At 41.5% G+C, this 16,993-nt stretch overlaps 2 protein-coding genes across 4 annotated transcripts in view; one reads left to right on the top strand and one right to left on the bottom strand.

Moving 5' to 3' along the window:
• The first annotated feature begins 826 nt into the window (after window positions 1-826).
• Window positions 827-6,978, top strand: etfa (electron transfer flavoprotein subunit alpha). Its single transcript, XM_046395313.1, has 12 exons — window positions 827-984; window positions 1,903-2,052; window positions 2,185-2,266; window positions 2,568-2,650; window positions 2,883-2,982; window positions 3,100-3,210; window positions 3,300-3,401; window positions 3,655-3,723; window positions 3,812-3,894; window positions 4,614-4,679; window positions 5,151-5,231; window positions 6,529-6,978. The coding sequence occupies exons 1-12, from the start codon at window positions 946-948 to the stop codon at window positions 6,562-6,564; spliced, it is 1,002 nt and encodes a 333-aa protein (XP_046251269.1). The 5' UTR covers window positions 827-945; the 3' UTR covers window positions 6,565-6,978.
• A 2-nt stretch (window positions 6,979-6,980) lies between these two features.
• tmem266 (transmembrane protein 266) overlaps window positions 6,981-16,993 on the bottom strand; it is a 29,443-nt gene continuing 19,430 nt past the window's right edge. For all 3 annotated transcript variants that reach the window (XM_046395310.1, XM_046395311.1, XM_046395312.1), the window contains 8 exons: window positions 15,468-15,622; window positions 13,325-13,398; window positions 12,283-12,339; window positions 11,998-12,136; window positions 11,389-11,504; window positions 10,626-10,818; window positions 8,806-8,868; window positions 6,981-8,714 (listed from right to left, as the gene is read on the bottom strand). In XM_046395310.1, coding sequence (XP_046251266.1) covers window positions 8,077-8,714; window positions 8,806-8,868; window positions 10,626-10,818; window positions 11,389-11,504; window positions 11,998-12,136; window positions 12,283-12,339; window positions 13,325-13,398; window positions 15,468-15,622 — 1,435 coding nt within the window. In that variant the 3' untranslated portion in view covers window positions 6,981-8,076. The remainder of the gene's footprint in view (window positions 8,715-8,805; window positions 8,869-10,625; window positions 10,819-11,388; window positions 11,505-11,997; window positions 12,137-12,282; window positions 12,340-13,324; window positions 13,399-15,467; window positions 15,623-16,993) is intronic.

Genomic DNA, 16,993 nt, shown 5'->3' with positions numbered 1-16,993 from the left:
CTTTTGTGGAACAGCGGGTCTACCAAACATCAAACGAGTTCTTTAATTATGAGTTTAAAATTAAGATCAGATAAACCCACTCAATGTGCGGATCAAACAGTCAGAGAGGAGTCATAGGATTGATCTGGTTAGAAGTAGCGTTCAAATTTAGTTATTAAAGCAAAACAAATTATGGCCCGAGTTTTTCATATATCTGTTTGTCAATTTTGTCTTCGTCTCCCCCTCACTGGAAACGCTGCACAAAGCTGGCCTTCAGATCTCTTAATATTTCCACAAATATCGTGAAAGAGGTTATAGCGCAATTTTCTTGAAACACACACAAACATTTTTGATATTAAATAACCTGTTTGATTAAACACTCATGACGTGAGCTTTGTTACATGCATTGAACTCAGAATGTAGTGATTTAGAAATCTGTATCTTGATTATGAAAGCAGTATACTTAAATACTTGATTGAGGTAATGATTGTAAAATAAACAATATATTGTTTTAAACACAGAAAACTCAGCCTATTTTTACATATCTGTAACTTGACATATATACTTGTATTTAAAAATATTTGTGAAATGTAACAGCTTCTGTAGACCTAACTGTTTATTCAGTTATACCGGATGAAAATACAATTTAAAACAGTGGCTGTAACAGTAGCACTAATAAACTGGCTGAAGAGCATCAAGACCTATTAAGTTGGTCTTAAAAATGCTGTTCTACTTTATTTTGTCTCTGACAATTTAACAAAATTAATAAAAAGCAGAACTGAATCATGAATGTGTCGTTATTTAAGTCATTATCATAAAGCAAAAATTTACTGTTTATTTTAAAATACACAGTTGTTAGTAACGGGGAGGGGTCACGTGATTATCGTTTTCGATCGGTCTCTCGCGAGAACACACACCGACAACCTTTGGCACAGTTTCTGCTGCAAGTAGTCACAAGGATTCAAGATGAACAGAGCTTTGAACAGAACAAGTCTGAAACAGTTGGTAAGAGTGCGACCGTTATAGCTTAACAACATACACAGAATCAGATCTGTGAATTTATAGCAGACTTAGCACATGAAACATTTCAATTAGCTTAACTGTTACTTGATTTTTGTGCAGCTGCTATCTTGCTAGCTAGCTAATTTAGACGAATCGTGTATTAATGCTAGTTGTGCTCGTCTGGTCGGAATATTTTTAATATGTATGTGACAGCATTGGTAGACTCATTCTGATGTTAACGTTAACGTCAACGTAATATACCACGTCGTGATATAACAGGATGATGGGTTAGCAATGTTTGTTTTTGAGCTACGTGCTAGTTTGGTGTTAGCATAGCTAACCTAGCGGTTATGAAACCTCGTAAGGTTGGACAGGAGTTATCAAATCCAAAATTGTCACTGACGTAGCAGGTGTTACCAAAGACATACCTAAGGCATTTTATTTGTGAATATGTAGTAGCGTTTTACAGTAGGTGAATAAGTGTCATTTGGTGTTTCATGTTGACTTTGCTGGTCTGACGTAACGTGAATGACCTTAACAGACTGATAGTGGTGAGTCCTGTCCAGACGAGGCTGGTATTATCCCGATTTACTCTGACAGTTCTTGATGCAGCTGTTTCAGAGGTTGCACTGTCGATTGTACATCCTCTAACCTGCGTGTTCACTTCCAGTACTCATAATTTGCACTTTGTTATTCGATTATTCGACATTGCATGTGGAGGAATAAATTTAAGCTAAATAATTCAGAGAGATGAGTGATAGTACAGTGCAAACGAATTAATATCTTTTATGTCCTTGATCAGATGTGGACTTGAAGGATTGGTATGACAGCCTAGAAATGTAGACCTTTCTCAATTACTTTGATTTTGTTAAATGGACGAATTTGATTAATGAAAATGTTTTCAAATGACTTCCCCAACAGACTGGTCTCCTCCAAAGGTTTCAAAGCACCTTGGTGGTTGCAGAGCACAACAATGACAAGCTGACCCCCATTACACTCAATGCCATCACAGCTGCTAGTAAGCTGGGTGGAGAGGTGTCATGCCTGGTTGCTGGAACAAACTGCGCAAAGGTAAGCGACACTGAGTGTGTTGTATTGGTGATATAATTTAGGTTTTATTTTGGCAGGAACACGGAGATAAGCAAAAACACAGAGTAGATAAGGAAGTAGTGTGGTGCATCAAATGGTTTTCTATCTTGTCAGGTTGTGGAGCAAATCAGCAAAGTGCACGGTGTGAAGAATGTTCTGGTTGCTCAACATGATTGTTACAAAGGGTTCCTGCCGGGTAAGTTACACAAAGAAAATGATACTGTGATACCTGTGGTTTATTTATATTCCACTTTAAGAGTGAAAACATACTGAATTTGCTTTCTTAGTAATAACCTGCATCATATATGCACGGTCCCACATATTCACAGCTGGGCGACTTGGTCCTTGAGGGCATCTTGGCAGTAGTAACTGAGGGAAGGGAGATACACTTTTCCTTGCTCATATGTTAAAGCTGCCCCGAACCAGTCCAGCTCCAGTCATGGGCAGGCCTACACCTGATTTTATTTCAGCTTACTGATTCTATTTTCTTTCCTCAGAGGAGTTGACTCCGCTTATCCTGGAAACACAAAAGCAATTTAATTTCACCCACATCTGTGCTGGTGCATCTGCCTTTGGAAAGGTAAGTAATGGACGAGAGCATTACCTGTATCATTTGCATTTATATGTTTCTAAATGCACTTATATGCTAATCACATAGTGAAGATTAGTCCTCTACCACATACATCATGTGGTATTATATACAAAGCTAGATGTCCAGCAATGCACAGAACTTTTTGTACCCATCGCTTTTTGTCAGTCTTCATCAAGTCTGATCAGTTTATACTTTCCTTTCTTCCTGTTTTGTTTTGCAGAGTTTGCTTCCCAGAGTTGCTGCCAAGTTGGATGTTGCTCCAGTTTCAGATATTATTGAGATCAAGTCTCCAGACACTTTTGTGAGAACCATTTATGCTGGTGAGCACCATCTGCTCATAAGTGATGATTGACATGAGTTTTTGCAACACGATTTAGCTCTGGTCTTCATGATTTTCTTTTGAAATGTTGTATGTTGTTAATATTTTCATTATATAGGAAATGCTCTCAGCACTGTGAAATGTAATGAGGCGATCAAGGTCTTAACAGTCAGAGGGACGTCTTTTGAGGCAGCTCCAACAGAGGGAGGAAGTGCTGCGTCACAAGATGGTAGAGTAACTTTCAGATTCATTCAGAGAGTATATATTTGCTGCAATACCCTATTCAGCCATTTATAATCCTCTGATTTGTTGATGCAGTTTCTGCTGCTTCACCCACTGGAGTTTCTGAGTGGCTGGAACAGACTCTGACAAAGAGTGACCGTCCAGAGCTGACCAGCGCCAAGGTTGTTGTGTCAGGAGGTGGGAAATCTTTTTGTTTTCTGAATGACAAATTGTGGCTAACGTCACCATTTGTTCGAGAAGTCACTTGCTGTGTGTTTTTGTCAAAGCCTTCCTCAGCTGCAGGTTGGATTGACTCTAGTATTGTTGGACAGTACCAACCTATTTTGTTGATTAGAGGCAGAAAATTCAATAGCATGTATGTTTTTATGTTTTTTTTATTTTCCAAAAATATTTTTTCACCCAGTAGACTATTGGTGTTTTCTTTTCCTAGGAAGGGGCTTGAAGAGTGGAGAAAACTTCAAGCTGCTTTATGATCTTGCTGATAAGATGAATGCTGCAGGTAGAATGGGCTTATCATTTTGTGTTAATAATTACCTGAACACTTAATTTTACCAAGGTTAAGTTAAAAGGGTGTAATCTTTTTCCAGTTGGTGCATCCAGAGCCGCAGTGGATGCTGGGTATGTTCCAAACGACATGCAGGTTGGACAGACGGGCAAGATTGTAGCACCAGTAAGTTATTCCTGTTCTGAAGTCTTTAATTGGATTCCCTTCATCTTCTACTAATTCAAAAACATGTTTAAAGGCAATGTGAACACAATTGCAGCATCAGAGAGGACGAATCTGTTTTGACAAATGCCTGTTTGTCTTCGCGCAGCGTGCCTGTAATCCAGTAAGATCAAGGCAGCCGCACTGCCCGTTTTAAAAAGGTTAACTTCCCATTATGTGATTCAGCCGGGTTACCCCAGCTGTGATTATCCACACATTAGGTCCTGCAAAATGCACTGGATGGCACATTTAGGGCCCTAAATGATTTAGCTTATCCATTAAAGCAGAGTGCAGCGGATGGCTGGTCAGAGTTTCAGGCCAGTCCAGACTGTCCAAATTGGATTTTCCAAATGTTATGACAAGCTTGTTGAATTTGCCTAAGTTAATTAAGTATAATTGGAATTGAGTTAGTTTTTTTTTTTCATACAGCCACCCTTAACTTATTTAGGGTATTCAGCAAAAAAGATTCCACTTTTATTTTCAAGTATAATTTATCAACGCAAATTTTTCTGTAATTAGACTCAACTGTCTTTTGACAATAGTTGGTCTCTGCACCCGCTGGCCGTGGTCCTTGTACCTTCAGTCTGCTCTGGAGTACTGAGGTGTACCTTTTCCAAAGAGCTTATACTTCATGTGTACAAGCATGTAACACTCGTCTGATTATCTTGTGTTCATGTCCACAGGAATTGTACATTGCTGTTGGTATCTCTGGAGCCATTCAACACCTGGCTGGAATGAAAGATAGTAAGGTAAAGTCACTGGAGCCACATGTTTTTTCCCCATATATAAAACAAAAAAAAAGTTCCTCTTGTGAAGGGTTTTATGAAAACTGATGATACCAAGCAGCCTTAACACTGCTGGGCTTTGTCACAGACATTTCAGGATTTGAAAGTACTACAAAATGAAGTAAAGTTTGATGTTGCGAGCCAGTGACCGTATGCACAAGTCTCACACACACAAGTTTACCCATAAACTGGTTCCAGTATTGCTATGATGTTTGGATGTGTCTGTATTGTTGACATGTAAGAACCAAATGTTATAATGTTGCCATAAATCATCACATTTCTGTGACATTTTGCGTTGAAGTCTGGATTAGATTTTTAGAATTGGTTCATACTTTCTGTGCTTTGGCTAAGCAGAAAACATTCAAAGTTAACATTTTATGTAGCTTGTTCATTATTTGTTACGTACAGGTGCTAAAAATATTTTTTTTTATTCAGACTATTGTTGCCATCAACAAGGACCCAGAGGCTCCCATTTTCCAGGTGGCTGACTACGGATTGGTCGCTGATCTTTTCAAGGTAAGTGTGGGGGACTGATATTGCTGCAGTAATGTCACTATGATGCCACTTATGCACCTCTGCAAATATACTGACCAGTTCTGTATGTTTTGATGGCTAACAGTCTAGAGTGACGGTCAGAATATTACATTTGCTTTCTTGCCGATAAATTTTGCACGAGGCCTTATTCCCCCTAATGGAAATGTGCAACTGTTGAATTATTAAGTCCTTGAATTAATCAGAGGAGAGTTGTGGCAGAGTTTACTGTTAAGAGAGAAACTTATTAGTGTCTCGGATGATATGAAGTGAGGAGTAATTACTTAAAAGGTGGCCTCGGTTTTGTGTTCACCCTGTACTTGCCAGGCCGTTTACGCACTTAGTTGCTTTCTTGTATCTAGCTGGTACTTGGGGATAGCGAGCCAGCAGTGTTGGCACGACAAACGCTGGAGTCCGGTGCTGCTTGTGAAAGGCTAGTAGCTTATATTTTCATGTGTGTCCTGTTGGTCATGTTTTATTTAGCCCCTCAGGGGTGCTTGAGCATCGCAGGTGTCCTGACAAACTCCGTAAAAGTGATTAGTAATAATAGCTAGTGGCAGTAGAGTTGTGACCTACTGGGTGAGATCACCTTACATGTGATCACTCCTCAGATAGCTGATTAAAATGTATGGGCTTTCTACTTTTTCCCCCCAAATGGACAATTGATACCTTGGACCAACTCAGGCAGTGACTGATGATTCAGCCCTGAACTTGCTTGGCTCACAAGGCGAGCCATTTGAATAATTTTGTACTTTTGTTTACCATAAAAGACTTTTGAATCTACCTTATTTAAAACTACACAAGTGGCAGCATCAGTGTGTTTATTTATGGGCCAGGTGCCTCCCATGTCCGATCTCGCTCTGCATTTGTCAGCCCGGCAAATACTGTGATAAATGTTTGTGAGCTTCCTGCCTGCTGCAGTCTTGATAAATCTGAAATGAAAGTCAGTGTGTGCTCATTTATACCATAAGCACCAGCATGCGTGGTGGCTTGTGTAATGAACACATAAATCTTGTTATATGGACTGTGCTCCTGGGAATGAAAATGACAGGTGTTGGCGAACATTTATCCCTACAGGTAAAGCCTGGAAATATTTCAAGCGGTGTCAGCAGTTATTAACATGGAACATCATCTAAATGTCTAACACAAGTTATTTAAGTTAACTTTTCAGGGCAACAAATTCCTGCAGTAAATACACTTAATATTTGGCCCTGCAGTAATGTCAGTGGAAAAGATGATGGCAGAATGCTGTATTAAGGACTCTGCACTGTTTTCTTGTCAGGCTGTTCCTGAGATGACTGCGGCATTGAACAAGTGAAGAGCAAAACAAAAGTCAAAGCTGGAGCCCACATTCGGAAGAATTCAGAGAGTGACCACAGGAACACACAGCTGCTGCCTTAGAACACACTCTGGAGCTATGAGTGTTTGCATACAGAAATAATTTCCATCGTCAACATCTTCTCCCTGACTGGAAACAGAAGAACATTCTCCATTTAGAAATGAATGCCAGTTTTTTTAAGAATCTTAAACAAGTAATAAATATCAATGGGTAAGGGTGTACTTACCTCGAGGGATGTAGTAGTACCAGTTGTAATTTGTATTTACACTAAAGGAGGTCTTTGGGAATGCTTTGTTTTGACGTGCTGTTGAAGATGTAGCTCTTTATGTTTCCACACAGTGTGTACTAACTGATATGCTCTTTGGGAATAATGGATTAAATTAACAAATAATATATTTTTGTGCCATGTTTTCCCTTTATTAGACTCATTTTGCAATGCCCTCTTCCCATAAACAAGATAGAAAATGCCTGTTGACAGTACAATAAACAGGGTTAGTTTTGATATTCAGGAGTCAAATGTTTAAAGGTTCATGCTATAATTTTCTTTTTGACATTTTATTATAGCCTTACTGCAAGTCCCTCACTATTTTTGGCCATGAGATCCATTTTGAAATATTTACACTGCTTCCAAACATGAAAATCATGAAAAAGAAAACCTTTTAGACCTCTGAATGATGATGTCAATTTTCAACCAATTCAATTTGTGAGGAACATGCTGTAGTTTTCAAAATTTGAGTATGCACTGACTGGATCTAGATAAAAACTCTCTGAATCACCCGAATCTCCCAACAGTCAAAAGTTTGCCACAAACTTTCCTCTCATAGAATTTAGATAAAAATGTTAACATTGCTAATATAGAAAGACAAAGATTAGAAAGGAGCTGAGACTGATCCAATGTACCCTGCAGCAGTCCCGTCAAAGAGGACTGTACTTTGTGAGTTTGGACACACTAGACCGACTATCAAAGCAGCTGATACACCTGCACCAGTGATAAAATCCATGCCTTGTAGTTTGAGGGAAGTGATCGACAGTTTGTGGCCCTCCGGTACACAATCTGATCAGTCCACTGAATTCCCACAAAATGTATCAGAGCAACTAAGCACCGTCCCCTCACTTTCTAGAAATAAAACCCCAACTTAGCAAAAGCCAGATATTTTATCTGCACAGACCAGTTGTCTGAACATTTTGAGTTCGAGCCCTGTTGCTGGTTTCTTTTGGTAAAATATTTCATAAAAGTGTTTTTGTGAATGTCAATTCCTGATAAGTGGTGCCTGATAACAAGTCTGCCTCCCCCAGTCTTCCTCGCCCGCCCTTGTTTTTGTGCTGCTGTGGCAAGTTTAACCTCTCAGTCCCAACAGTACAGAGAGGTTGGCAGACGTACAGTTAATGTGCCAGTGACTCCCAACGATGTCGGAGTTTCGTGTAGAGCGTTAATTTTTGCTGTAGATCTGAGGAGCGAGCCATGTGAAGTTCCACATGTCAGGCAGAGTCTTATGTCTCTGACAGACGGTTGACTGGAGCGTCTACCGGCTCCATCATCCTGTACTTCTCCTCCAGAAGAGGCTCGTTGCCCTGCAGGTGGATGAGGGGCTTGGAGTGCAGTCCAACTCTGCTCTCCTGGTTCCTCTTGTTGTAGATGTTGACCCTGTGCTCCAGCTCGGGGCTGGTTTTGGTGGAACCCGTCGGGCTGGGTGGTTTCAGATTGACAGGGTCCAGGCCCTTCTGCGTGAGACAGGAGTCCTCGGACAGAGAGGAGAGCAGCTCCTGCACCACAGCGCTGGGACTTCCTCGCGGCTGGGTGCCCAGGGCGAGAGGACTGCTGTAGGGTGGAGGGTAGCAGCGTTGGTCGCTATAATCTGTGGAGGTGGAGGCTTCGCGCACAGTGGAGCTGCAGTCTGTGGTGGAGCCCAGCGTGTGGCTGCTGATGCTGTGCTGGCGGGCGCTGAAGCTGGTGTGGGACACCGTGGTGGTGGAGGCTTCGCTGACAGGGCTGCCGGTGCGCTGCAAGCGACCGGACGTCACTGCATCAGCACTCACCAAAGAGGAGGGAAGCTGGCTGGGGTTGTTAGGCAGGTGCACATCTATGGCTGCTGTGGTGATGACACGTGCAGGATCTGGGATCCCCATGTCTACAAAAACAACACATAATGTACACGGTCCTGAAACACTGTGGCATTACACGGGCTGCAGAAAAGAAAGTTGCAGGATCTTGTTGCTCACCACTGCTGGGCTCACTGTAGTACTGGCTGATGTAGTTGTTCATGTCATCTTGACCGTGGTGAGCTGAAGAGGAAAAAAGAAGTTAATCGTACGTAGATAACGTACAAAAACTACACAGCATAAGTTTCACACTCGAACACGTGAGCGGAATTTAGAGTTTTTTAAAAATACATGCATCTCTGTAAGTAAAACTTAAACACGCACAATACCCAAGTCCTTAAATTTAGCATTTATTTGAGTGAATACCTTTGGGATTTGGACTATGGGTCAGAGAAAAGAAGCAATTGGAAGATATGGGCTTTAGAAACATGATTCATTTTGACATTTTTCTCCATTTATTTATATTGTATAGATACAATGATTATCTAAAATTACAATTAAAAGAAGTAGTTGCATACCTATATGTGGGCAGCATGTAGATCTCTAAGTAAGACTTAACTTTACGTTAGCCTCGGTATTTTACACTCAAGAATACTCTTATTATCTTCTTACAACTACATCATATCATGTTATAAGCCATTTATTACATGCTGGAGTCTGATGCTCACAACTGATTACTGTTTTAATTTGTATTAATTAATCATTTAATCTATAAAATGTAAAGCAGTAGTGAAAATGGTCTTAAATCACTTGTTTTGTCTGACCAACCATCCAAAACCCGAAGGTATTCATATTACAGTCAAAAATCTGCATAGCACAGAAGGTGAAATTAGTAAATGCTTTTTGTTATTTTGTAATAAATAACTAATCAGTCTTTAACATGTTGATTTTTTTGGTGTTGATCTCCTCACGACAATCAACAAATTGTTTTAGCTCTACCGGAGTGAGCAACACTTGTTGTGGATATGTTACACAGATCCTAAATCAGTCCAAGTGTTTCTCTTAAGTGCTATCCAAGGTCCCACGGGACTGTTAGATGGCCTGTATTCATTAATATTTGGGTTGCACATATTCATTTTATGAACGTCCCAAGAGGGGGGGGCTCTCATTGTTCAGCCTGAACTGTGTGACAGCAACCATCTCCAGATGATCAATACAACATGAGTATGTGAGCAGCAGCCCCGGTTAAAAGGATGTCTGCCTGGAAGCGCCGTAGCTCAGACGTATGGCAGGCCGCTCTTTGATTTATAGCTTTGATAAAGGAAAAGCCTCAGTGTTCTGAGGCCTGACATCACCTGCACTGACAGCGCTTTGTTGCTTTAAGCCCTGTAAGTTATGACCTGTCACTGTGTGAAAGGTTTACAGTCCATCTAGGTGTGGCACCAGAATTTTGATGTGAACTGTGAGACGAATGTTTTTGAAGAGGACACCAGCACTGATGTCCACCATTAATACACTGTCCTTCTCTCCAGCATGGAGCTTCAGGGCCAGAGGTTGTTTACTGTTGGCAGAGTTGTCTGGCTTGCAGGTTTTTGGCTTTTTTTTTTTTTTTGTTAAATAACTTTTATTGATAACTTTTAATAACTGCAAAGGTCTCTGAAACTAGACTAGCCTACTAGCCTATGTTACTTTCCTATGAGATGTTATTATGATTGTGTTACTTCTGACAGATTGGTGTTATTGTTTAAGATGAGGATGGACTTTTCATTTAATATTCTCAATAAGCCCAACAACTTTAAACCTGCAAACTTCCAATATGGGCCAACTTTCCTAGAAAGGAAAGTGAAAGGAAAGCAAAGCACTGAGGACGTCTTAACAACTGCCTTCAACTATCCACTTTGGGAGGACCCGATTCACCAGAGAAGCCTGGAATCCCCTCTTGTGCGCAGGGGTCTCTGAGAGATTGTAATACAATGGAGTTGGGTGTTCCAGACTGTTACCTGCAGACCCCCCTGGCTCTCTAGCTTTAGCTGGCCCGTGATGTTCGGAGGCCCCTGGGGCCAGTCCATCCACCTCCTGGAAAGTGCTGCTCTGTTTACCCCACATATGGTGGATCTGCATGGCTGCTTCACGCTCTGCTACCAGATCCAGGTCCTGCTGGGCCAGGTGGGCCCTCAGCTGCCTGATTTCAAACTGAAAGGAAAGAGGAAGAAATGTGAGAAAACTCTCATCCTTCTTTAAACACCCAAAGTAAAAGCACAGAGAATTTTTTAGGAATGTTTAATGCACAGACATAATGTATAATAATAATCTTTTTACTTATGTACAAGCATTTCATTAGCATATCCCTGTTAAAGTTATTGCATTACGGTTTACCATTAGCCTTCATATACAGCAGAGTGTACATATGTCAAACCACACAACTCTCAGAAATAGTCTTCTCTTTCCTCATCTGAAAATTATTGAGCACTTCTACATTTACAAGGTTAGACTAAGACTAAGTCAGACTAAGTCTTCAGCTGAGTAATAGGACAATAAAAGAACTATCACTATATGAAGCAGGCAATAGATTGCATTGAGTGCCGGTTATCTGATATCCACAAGACTTCTGTAAAAATATTATGATGAAATGCACTCTGGTTTATGCCTTTCTGAGTACACATTTTTCCCCTTTCATAGTGCTTTGCTGCCCTCTGCTGGTTGCATGCTGTAAACTGTAGGCTGAAAGTAGGTGAGGGACACGAGACAGACGAGAGGACATACTGCCTGTTCCTGGCAGATCTGGGTGAGCCGGTCAAGTTGTTCATCCCTCACCGCCTTGGCCTTCTCATACTGCTGGATCTCCAGCTCCATCTCCACCTTCACTTGTAGCACATAAGCTAAAACAATGTGGCAACATTAGAGTCAGTTTTTAAATGAAGGAAACATTTGATCTTGTGTCCGTTTTAATTTTCAACTAAATGTTATTCTGACTACACCTCTCAAGATGGACCTTGCAGATAGTACATTGTTGTATGCATTGTTTCTAAACATCAAAGTCAACCACTGTTTTGTTGAAATTAAAGCCTGCATATTCTCCATATTCACCGTCACATTACGAGTGACTACTATGAATATAATATGACAGAAATACCATCCTGCAAATGGTGCTACCTTTGTAAGGCTTCTGTCCATTTTAGTTGAGGTTGAGTCTATGGTGATGTATTGGATTGTGCTTTATATTAATATCTTAATTCAGCCTCTTTTGTACCATAAGTAGCATCTTGAGCTTCAAGCCGGAGGTTCATTACAACAGATGAAATAGTATCTGTCTCTGTGACCTGACAGTAAAGGACAGGATGAAGGGGACCCTCCAGCTCCTCCCAAGCTCACCATCAATGATCCTCTTGACCCTCCAGATGCGCAGAGTGATGATGAGACCGATAGCATCCCAGGGGCTGCTGGGGCCGTTGGCCACTGTGGAGGCCACCATAGGGGCCAGAGAAAGGACAATGACAGCTCCATCAAACACCTGAGAAAATACACACACACGCGCGCGCACACACACACACACACACACGGTTATGTCTGTAGCCCCCACAGTGCTATGACATTGAGGGAATGACTGCAGTGAAAGGGGCCACAGTAACAGGACTAATGGAACCCAAGGGAGCTTACCTCTACTTTGTTCTCTATGTAATCCCATATCCCCAACACCACGATCCTGAACACTGTCTGAGGCAGACGGAGATGGAGACAGAGAGCCGGTTACACACATGCTAAGATGGAACACAACAAAGACAGCTAAACAGCGAGTGACTGAATGATGCAGGGGGAGCGCGCTGGGTAGAAATAACAATATAATGAGAAACCTGACAGTCCCAGTCGATGGCATTTGGAGTTGCAATTCAAATTTCTTTCATTACTCTGCGCTAATTCATCAGTGACATCATTTTCATACACATCACAGGCAGCTCCATAGGATTTCATGAAAACAATTAGAGATACTGCAATTAACTCATTCTGCTGACACAGCAGGGGCTGAAGAGGGCAGCAGTATTCCCTTTTCCCTTGTCTTCCTCCTCTGAACATCCTCTAAGCCCCATCCTCTTTTGAGATATTCAGCGTTTCAGTGAAACGGAAACCAGCACACCTGCTATTTTAATTCCAGAATTACACAAAAGTTAGCAATGGGGTGGTCAAGTGTAGGGAACCAAGACAAATGTGGCCAGCTGTACAAGAAAATAGCAATCAATACAGCACACCTGCGGCCTCAAAATTATTTAAAATCAGCAAAATCGAAAAGCTCCATCTGCATTTTAAAGTGTTTGTGCTGCGCGGATCAATCGAGTAACCCGGGAGGGACAAAATGTGCCAGCCTCAACAACAGCCGTTATACCGAAGTTTTCTTTTATTTTTTTCTTTCTTTTTTTGCTGAATACTGATGTAGATCTTTGTTGTGCAATAATTCTAGTTGCTTCCATTAAGCACAACATTAATGAAGCTGAGCACAAGTTCACCTCTGCTAATCAGAATCTATTCAAGCTGTGACAGAGGGCATGGGGCGTTTCACGGTGTTGTTAGTATTCTAATGAGAATCTGTCGGCGTACTAAACTGGCCCCACGTACTGCACCACATAGCATTAATCAACAGGCCACTGCATCAGCTGAAAGTGAGACTGTTCGCGTGTTGGACGAGACGGGAGGGGTGGAGACTCACCTCAGTGAAGAACACAGAGAGAATAGCCAGGCTGATCCAGTGGATGATGCTGGCAAACTGGAATGCGTTATTAACTGTAGGAGTAAAAGTAGATGAATTATTTTTTAAGGACAGTTTCTGTGACATGAAGTGGTGAAAGATGGATGCTGCAGAAGGTTTTTTTTGTTACTAACAGCTGCTACCTGCTGTGTAACATTGACAAAGTGTGGTAAAGCAGTAAAAATGAGAGACAAATAGAAGCATGAAGTAACAACAGGGAAATTCACCACATAATGTACATGCATGTGTTTGTATCTTCCCGTCTATTCATCAGGCTAATTGTGGACAGCCTCAAACAGCACTTGGCTGTCAGCTGAGGCATTTCTCTTCATGCTTCACCTCTCCCTCCATCTGTCTTTGTTTGCCGTGCTCAGTGATCTGTCTATCAGTCCATTCATCTTCCTCCACTCCTCCCCACACTCATCCACCAGCCAACTCTGTACTGCCTGATTTCTTTGTCCACTAATCTCCCTTGACGCATTTGTCTTAATTTTTTCTTTTGTCTGCCCGTCTTGTCAGTCAATCAGTCCCCTGGGGGACATTAAAGACTTGAATGCATTTGGGTGCCGCTGGAGCAACTGTTCCACCATTTGTGTTCCTCACTCAGCCCATTGGCATCAAACATATCATGGCCCCTGGCCTTCCATTTATTATAAATGAGTGGGTGAGACTGAGGTGACATGGGTGACGGTGGTATTTTGACCACCTGACATTTTAAATTAAATGTACAAAGGAAGTTTATATTCCCCAGACTGTGACTGATCAGATGCTTGGGTCCCAGGAGGGCTCATCAGTGACACAGGCTCATTATACAGTACATGCCTAAGACCACATTAGCTGCTGGTATTTACAAGCCCTCTGCACATGCTCACATACATGTACATACACTATATAGACAAAAGCATTGGAATAACTGACCATTATACCAACAGGGACTTTAATGACATCACATTCTAAATGCATAGAGAGCTTTGCAGCTATAACAGCTTCCAATCCTCTGGAAAGGCTTTCCACAAGAGTTGGAGTGTTTCTGTGAGAATTTTGTCCATTCATGTGGTAGAGCAACAGTGAGGTCAGGCACTGATGTTGGACAAAAAGGTCCTGGCTCCATTTCAGTGCAGTTGCAAAGGTCTTTTATGGGGTTGAGGTAAGGGCTCTGTGTGGGCCAGTCAAGTTCTTCCACAACAAACTCATCCAATCATGTCCTTATGGACCTTTGCTTTATGCAGTGGGTCACAGTCATGCTGGAATAGGAAACGGCCTTCCCCAAACTGTTGCCACAAAGTTGGAGACACAGCATTGTCCAAAATGTCTTGGTATGCTGAAGCATAAAGATTTCCCTTCACTGGAAAAAAGGAGCCAAGCCTAACCTCTGAAAATAAAGACACACCCCCATAAAGAGACGTATCTGGATACTTTTGTCTATACAGTGTATGTTTGTGTTCTGTCAGATTCAAAAACTGTCCTGAATTATATTAACCCATGTAAAATGCATTACAGAGTAGAACTATAGCTGAAATCTTAAGAAAAAAAAATGTTGATTTTGTGCTTCCAAAGCCAAACCCGATCTACTGGTCTTGCTCCAGGATGCATAGGATTGTGTGTTACCGTATACTAGTACAGTATATCATAGAATGGCGAGGGTGTACTTCATTGTTGACTTTCCACACTGTTATCATTTATGCAATGTCAGACTAATTCCGTTAACGTTATCATGACCATGATTAAGTAGCTTTCGCCTTCTTTCTGATTCTTGTCACACTGTGTGGAAGTTTTAAAATTTGCTGTTCTTTGCAGCTTTAAGATCAATCCCAATTCTCTTGCGACACACCCCTCAATCCAAAGTGCAGCATATTATAACAAGATCACGAGTACACGATCTACCTACAGCTTCATGTTAAACTTCTTTCCTTTGTCACAGGTCTTGAGTCTATGCCTCTACTGGCCTCTACTTGTGCCTAAAGGTTCCCTTTTCTTTCTGTCTAGGAATGCTAATGCAAGTCAGAACCATAAACACTGAATGTAACAAACCACAACCTTTCTAGCACAAAATCCCCAAAACAACACTCATATTGTGTGAGGTATCTTGGTTCTTATCACTCACACTGCAACAGCTTGGTGTCTATGAGCAGCTCCAGCATCAGCAGCAGCACCACCAGAATGACACAGGCCACCAGGAAGCAGTTGAAGCCCGCCGACAGCAGACAGACCTGCCACAGCGCTGCTCTTCGGCCACAGCACGGCTTCAGCCAGTTCGACCTGGCCGGTGGGGAGAGAGGGCGAGAGACAGAGAAGGGGGTGAGGTGGTTAGAGGAGCTGTGGGTACAAAGATAAATGGTGTGTCTTGTTGTGGTGTTATTTTAAAATGTAATACAGGTACAGAGTGTGTATCTGACAGGCAGCCTCCGAGGTCAAATCAATAAAACACAAGAAACGTCAAGATACACAAATCGTGAGGCGCGTTCAACCTTGACTTTGCTCCTTTTCCTATCAGTCAATGTTTTTCTATATATTTTTCAGCAGAGGGCACTGTTCTGCATGCAAATTCAGAGCATGGACGCTGGAATTAATTTACACTCTCAAATTTAATGTGAAGCATAAATACGTGCTCTGCTGACACAGAGATGAAATATTAGTATGAAGTAATTCTGCTCAGAAAGCCATGGTGTCATCGCTTCTTTGCTCCTTTCCTCATGAAGCCATTCATTTGGCCTTTTGTGAACCCTCCCTCCTCCCACTCGTAAATGGACAAGCACATATAAATATTCAGGAAGATTAAGTAATTGTTATTTTCCCTCTGTATCTAGATTAAAATTACCTCATTTTAACTAGCTGAGTCACCACTTATATCTTCTAAAAACTCATTTTTATAGAATTTTTTTTTTCTTTTGTATTTCATTCCTGTTCAAGCACTTTGTCCACGTCCACGAATGCTGCCATTTTGGAATTTGATGCAAATGGTGAGCAAATTTTTGAATGTCGGTACTCGGTACTGATTTAATGTGCACCTACTTATTACCCCTCACCTTACAGCTTGTCAGATGACTGTATTACCCCGTCGATATCGAAAGCATTTCAGTCTGCTTGTTATAAAAGTCATTAGTTTGTTTGTGGCTGTTTTCAGATGCAGGATATCTGTTGTAATTCACATTAAAGCTTTAAATAATAATTTTTTTTCCTCACATCAGAACTTACTTGTATACAGGATTAATGATTTTAATGCCTGAAATAGCAGGGTATCCATTAAGGAGCTGATTTCTGACTCTGTAAATGGTTTATACTTTCTGTATTTCCATATTAAGGTTTCTTTCGGGAGAGATTAGAATCTCTTGTGTATAATTTCCCCGCCTGCAGCTTCACTGGGTGACAGGACTTAGGTTTCTGGGTGAAACCTGGCAAGCTAACTCGCTGGCTGAATGCCCATCTAGGCGGCTGTTTGGCAACCAGGCTGATAGTTAGCTCACTGGCTTCTACTCTTGTTTGAGCTCTAGACGACTGACTTGCTAGCTGGCTGGCTGACTGAATGCATGATGTAGTTCTCCCAGCATGACAGCGGGGCTGCATGTGTACCATCTGCAGGATACAGTCACACACAGCCAAAAAGATGATTGCTTAACTGAATGACAATAA

Source organism: Scatophagus argus, chromosome 7 (genome assembly GCF_020382885.2).
Source record: "Scatophagus argus isolate fScaArg1 chromosome 7, fScaArg1.pri, whole genome shotgun sequence".
In the NCBI taxonomy this organism is placed as follows: domain Eukaryota; kingdom Metazoa; phylum Chordata; class Actinopteri; family Scatophagidae; genus Scatophagus; species Scatophagus argus.
The sequence above is the reverse complement of the archived record's forward strand: the minus strand, read 5'-3'. Positions and strand labels throughout refer to the sequence as shown.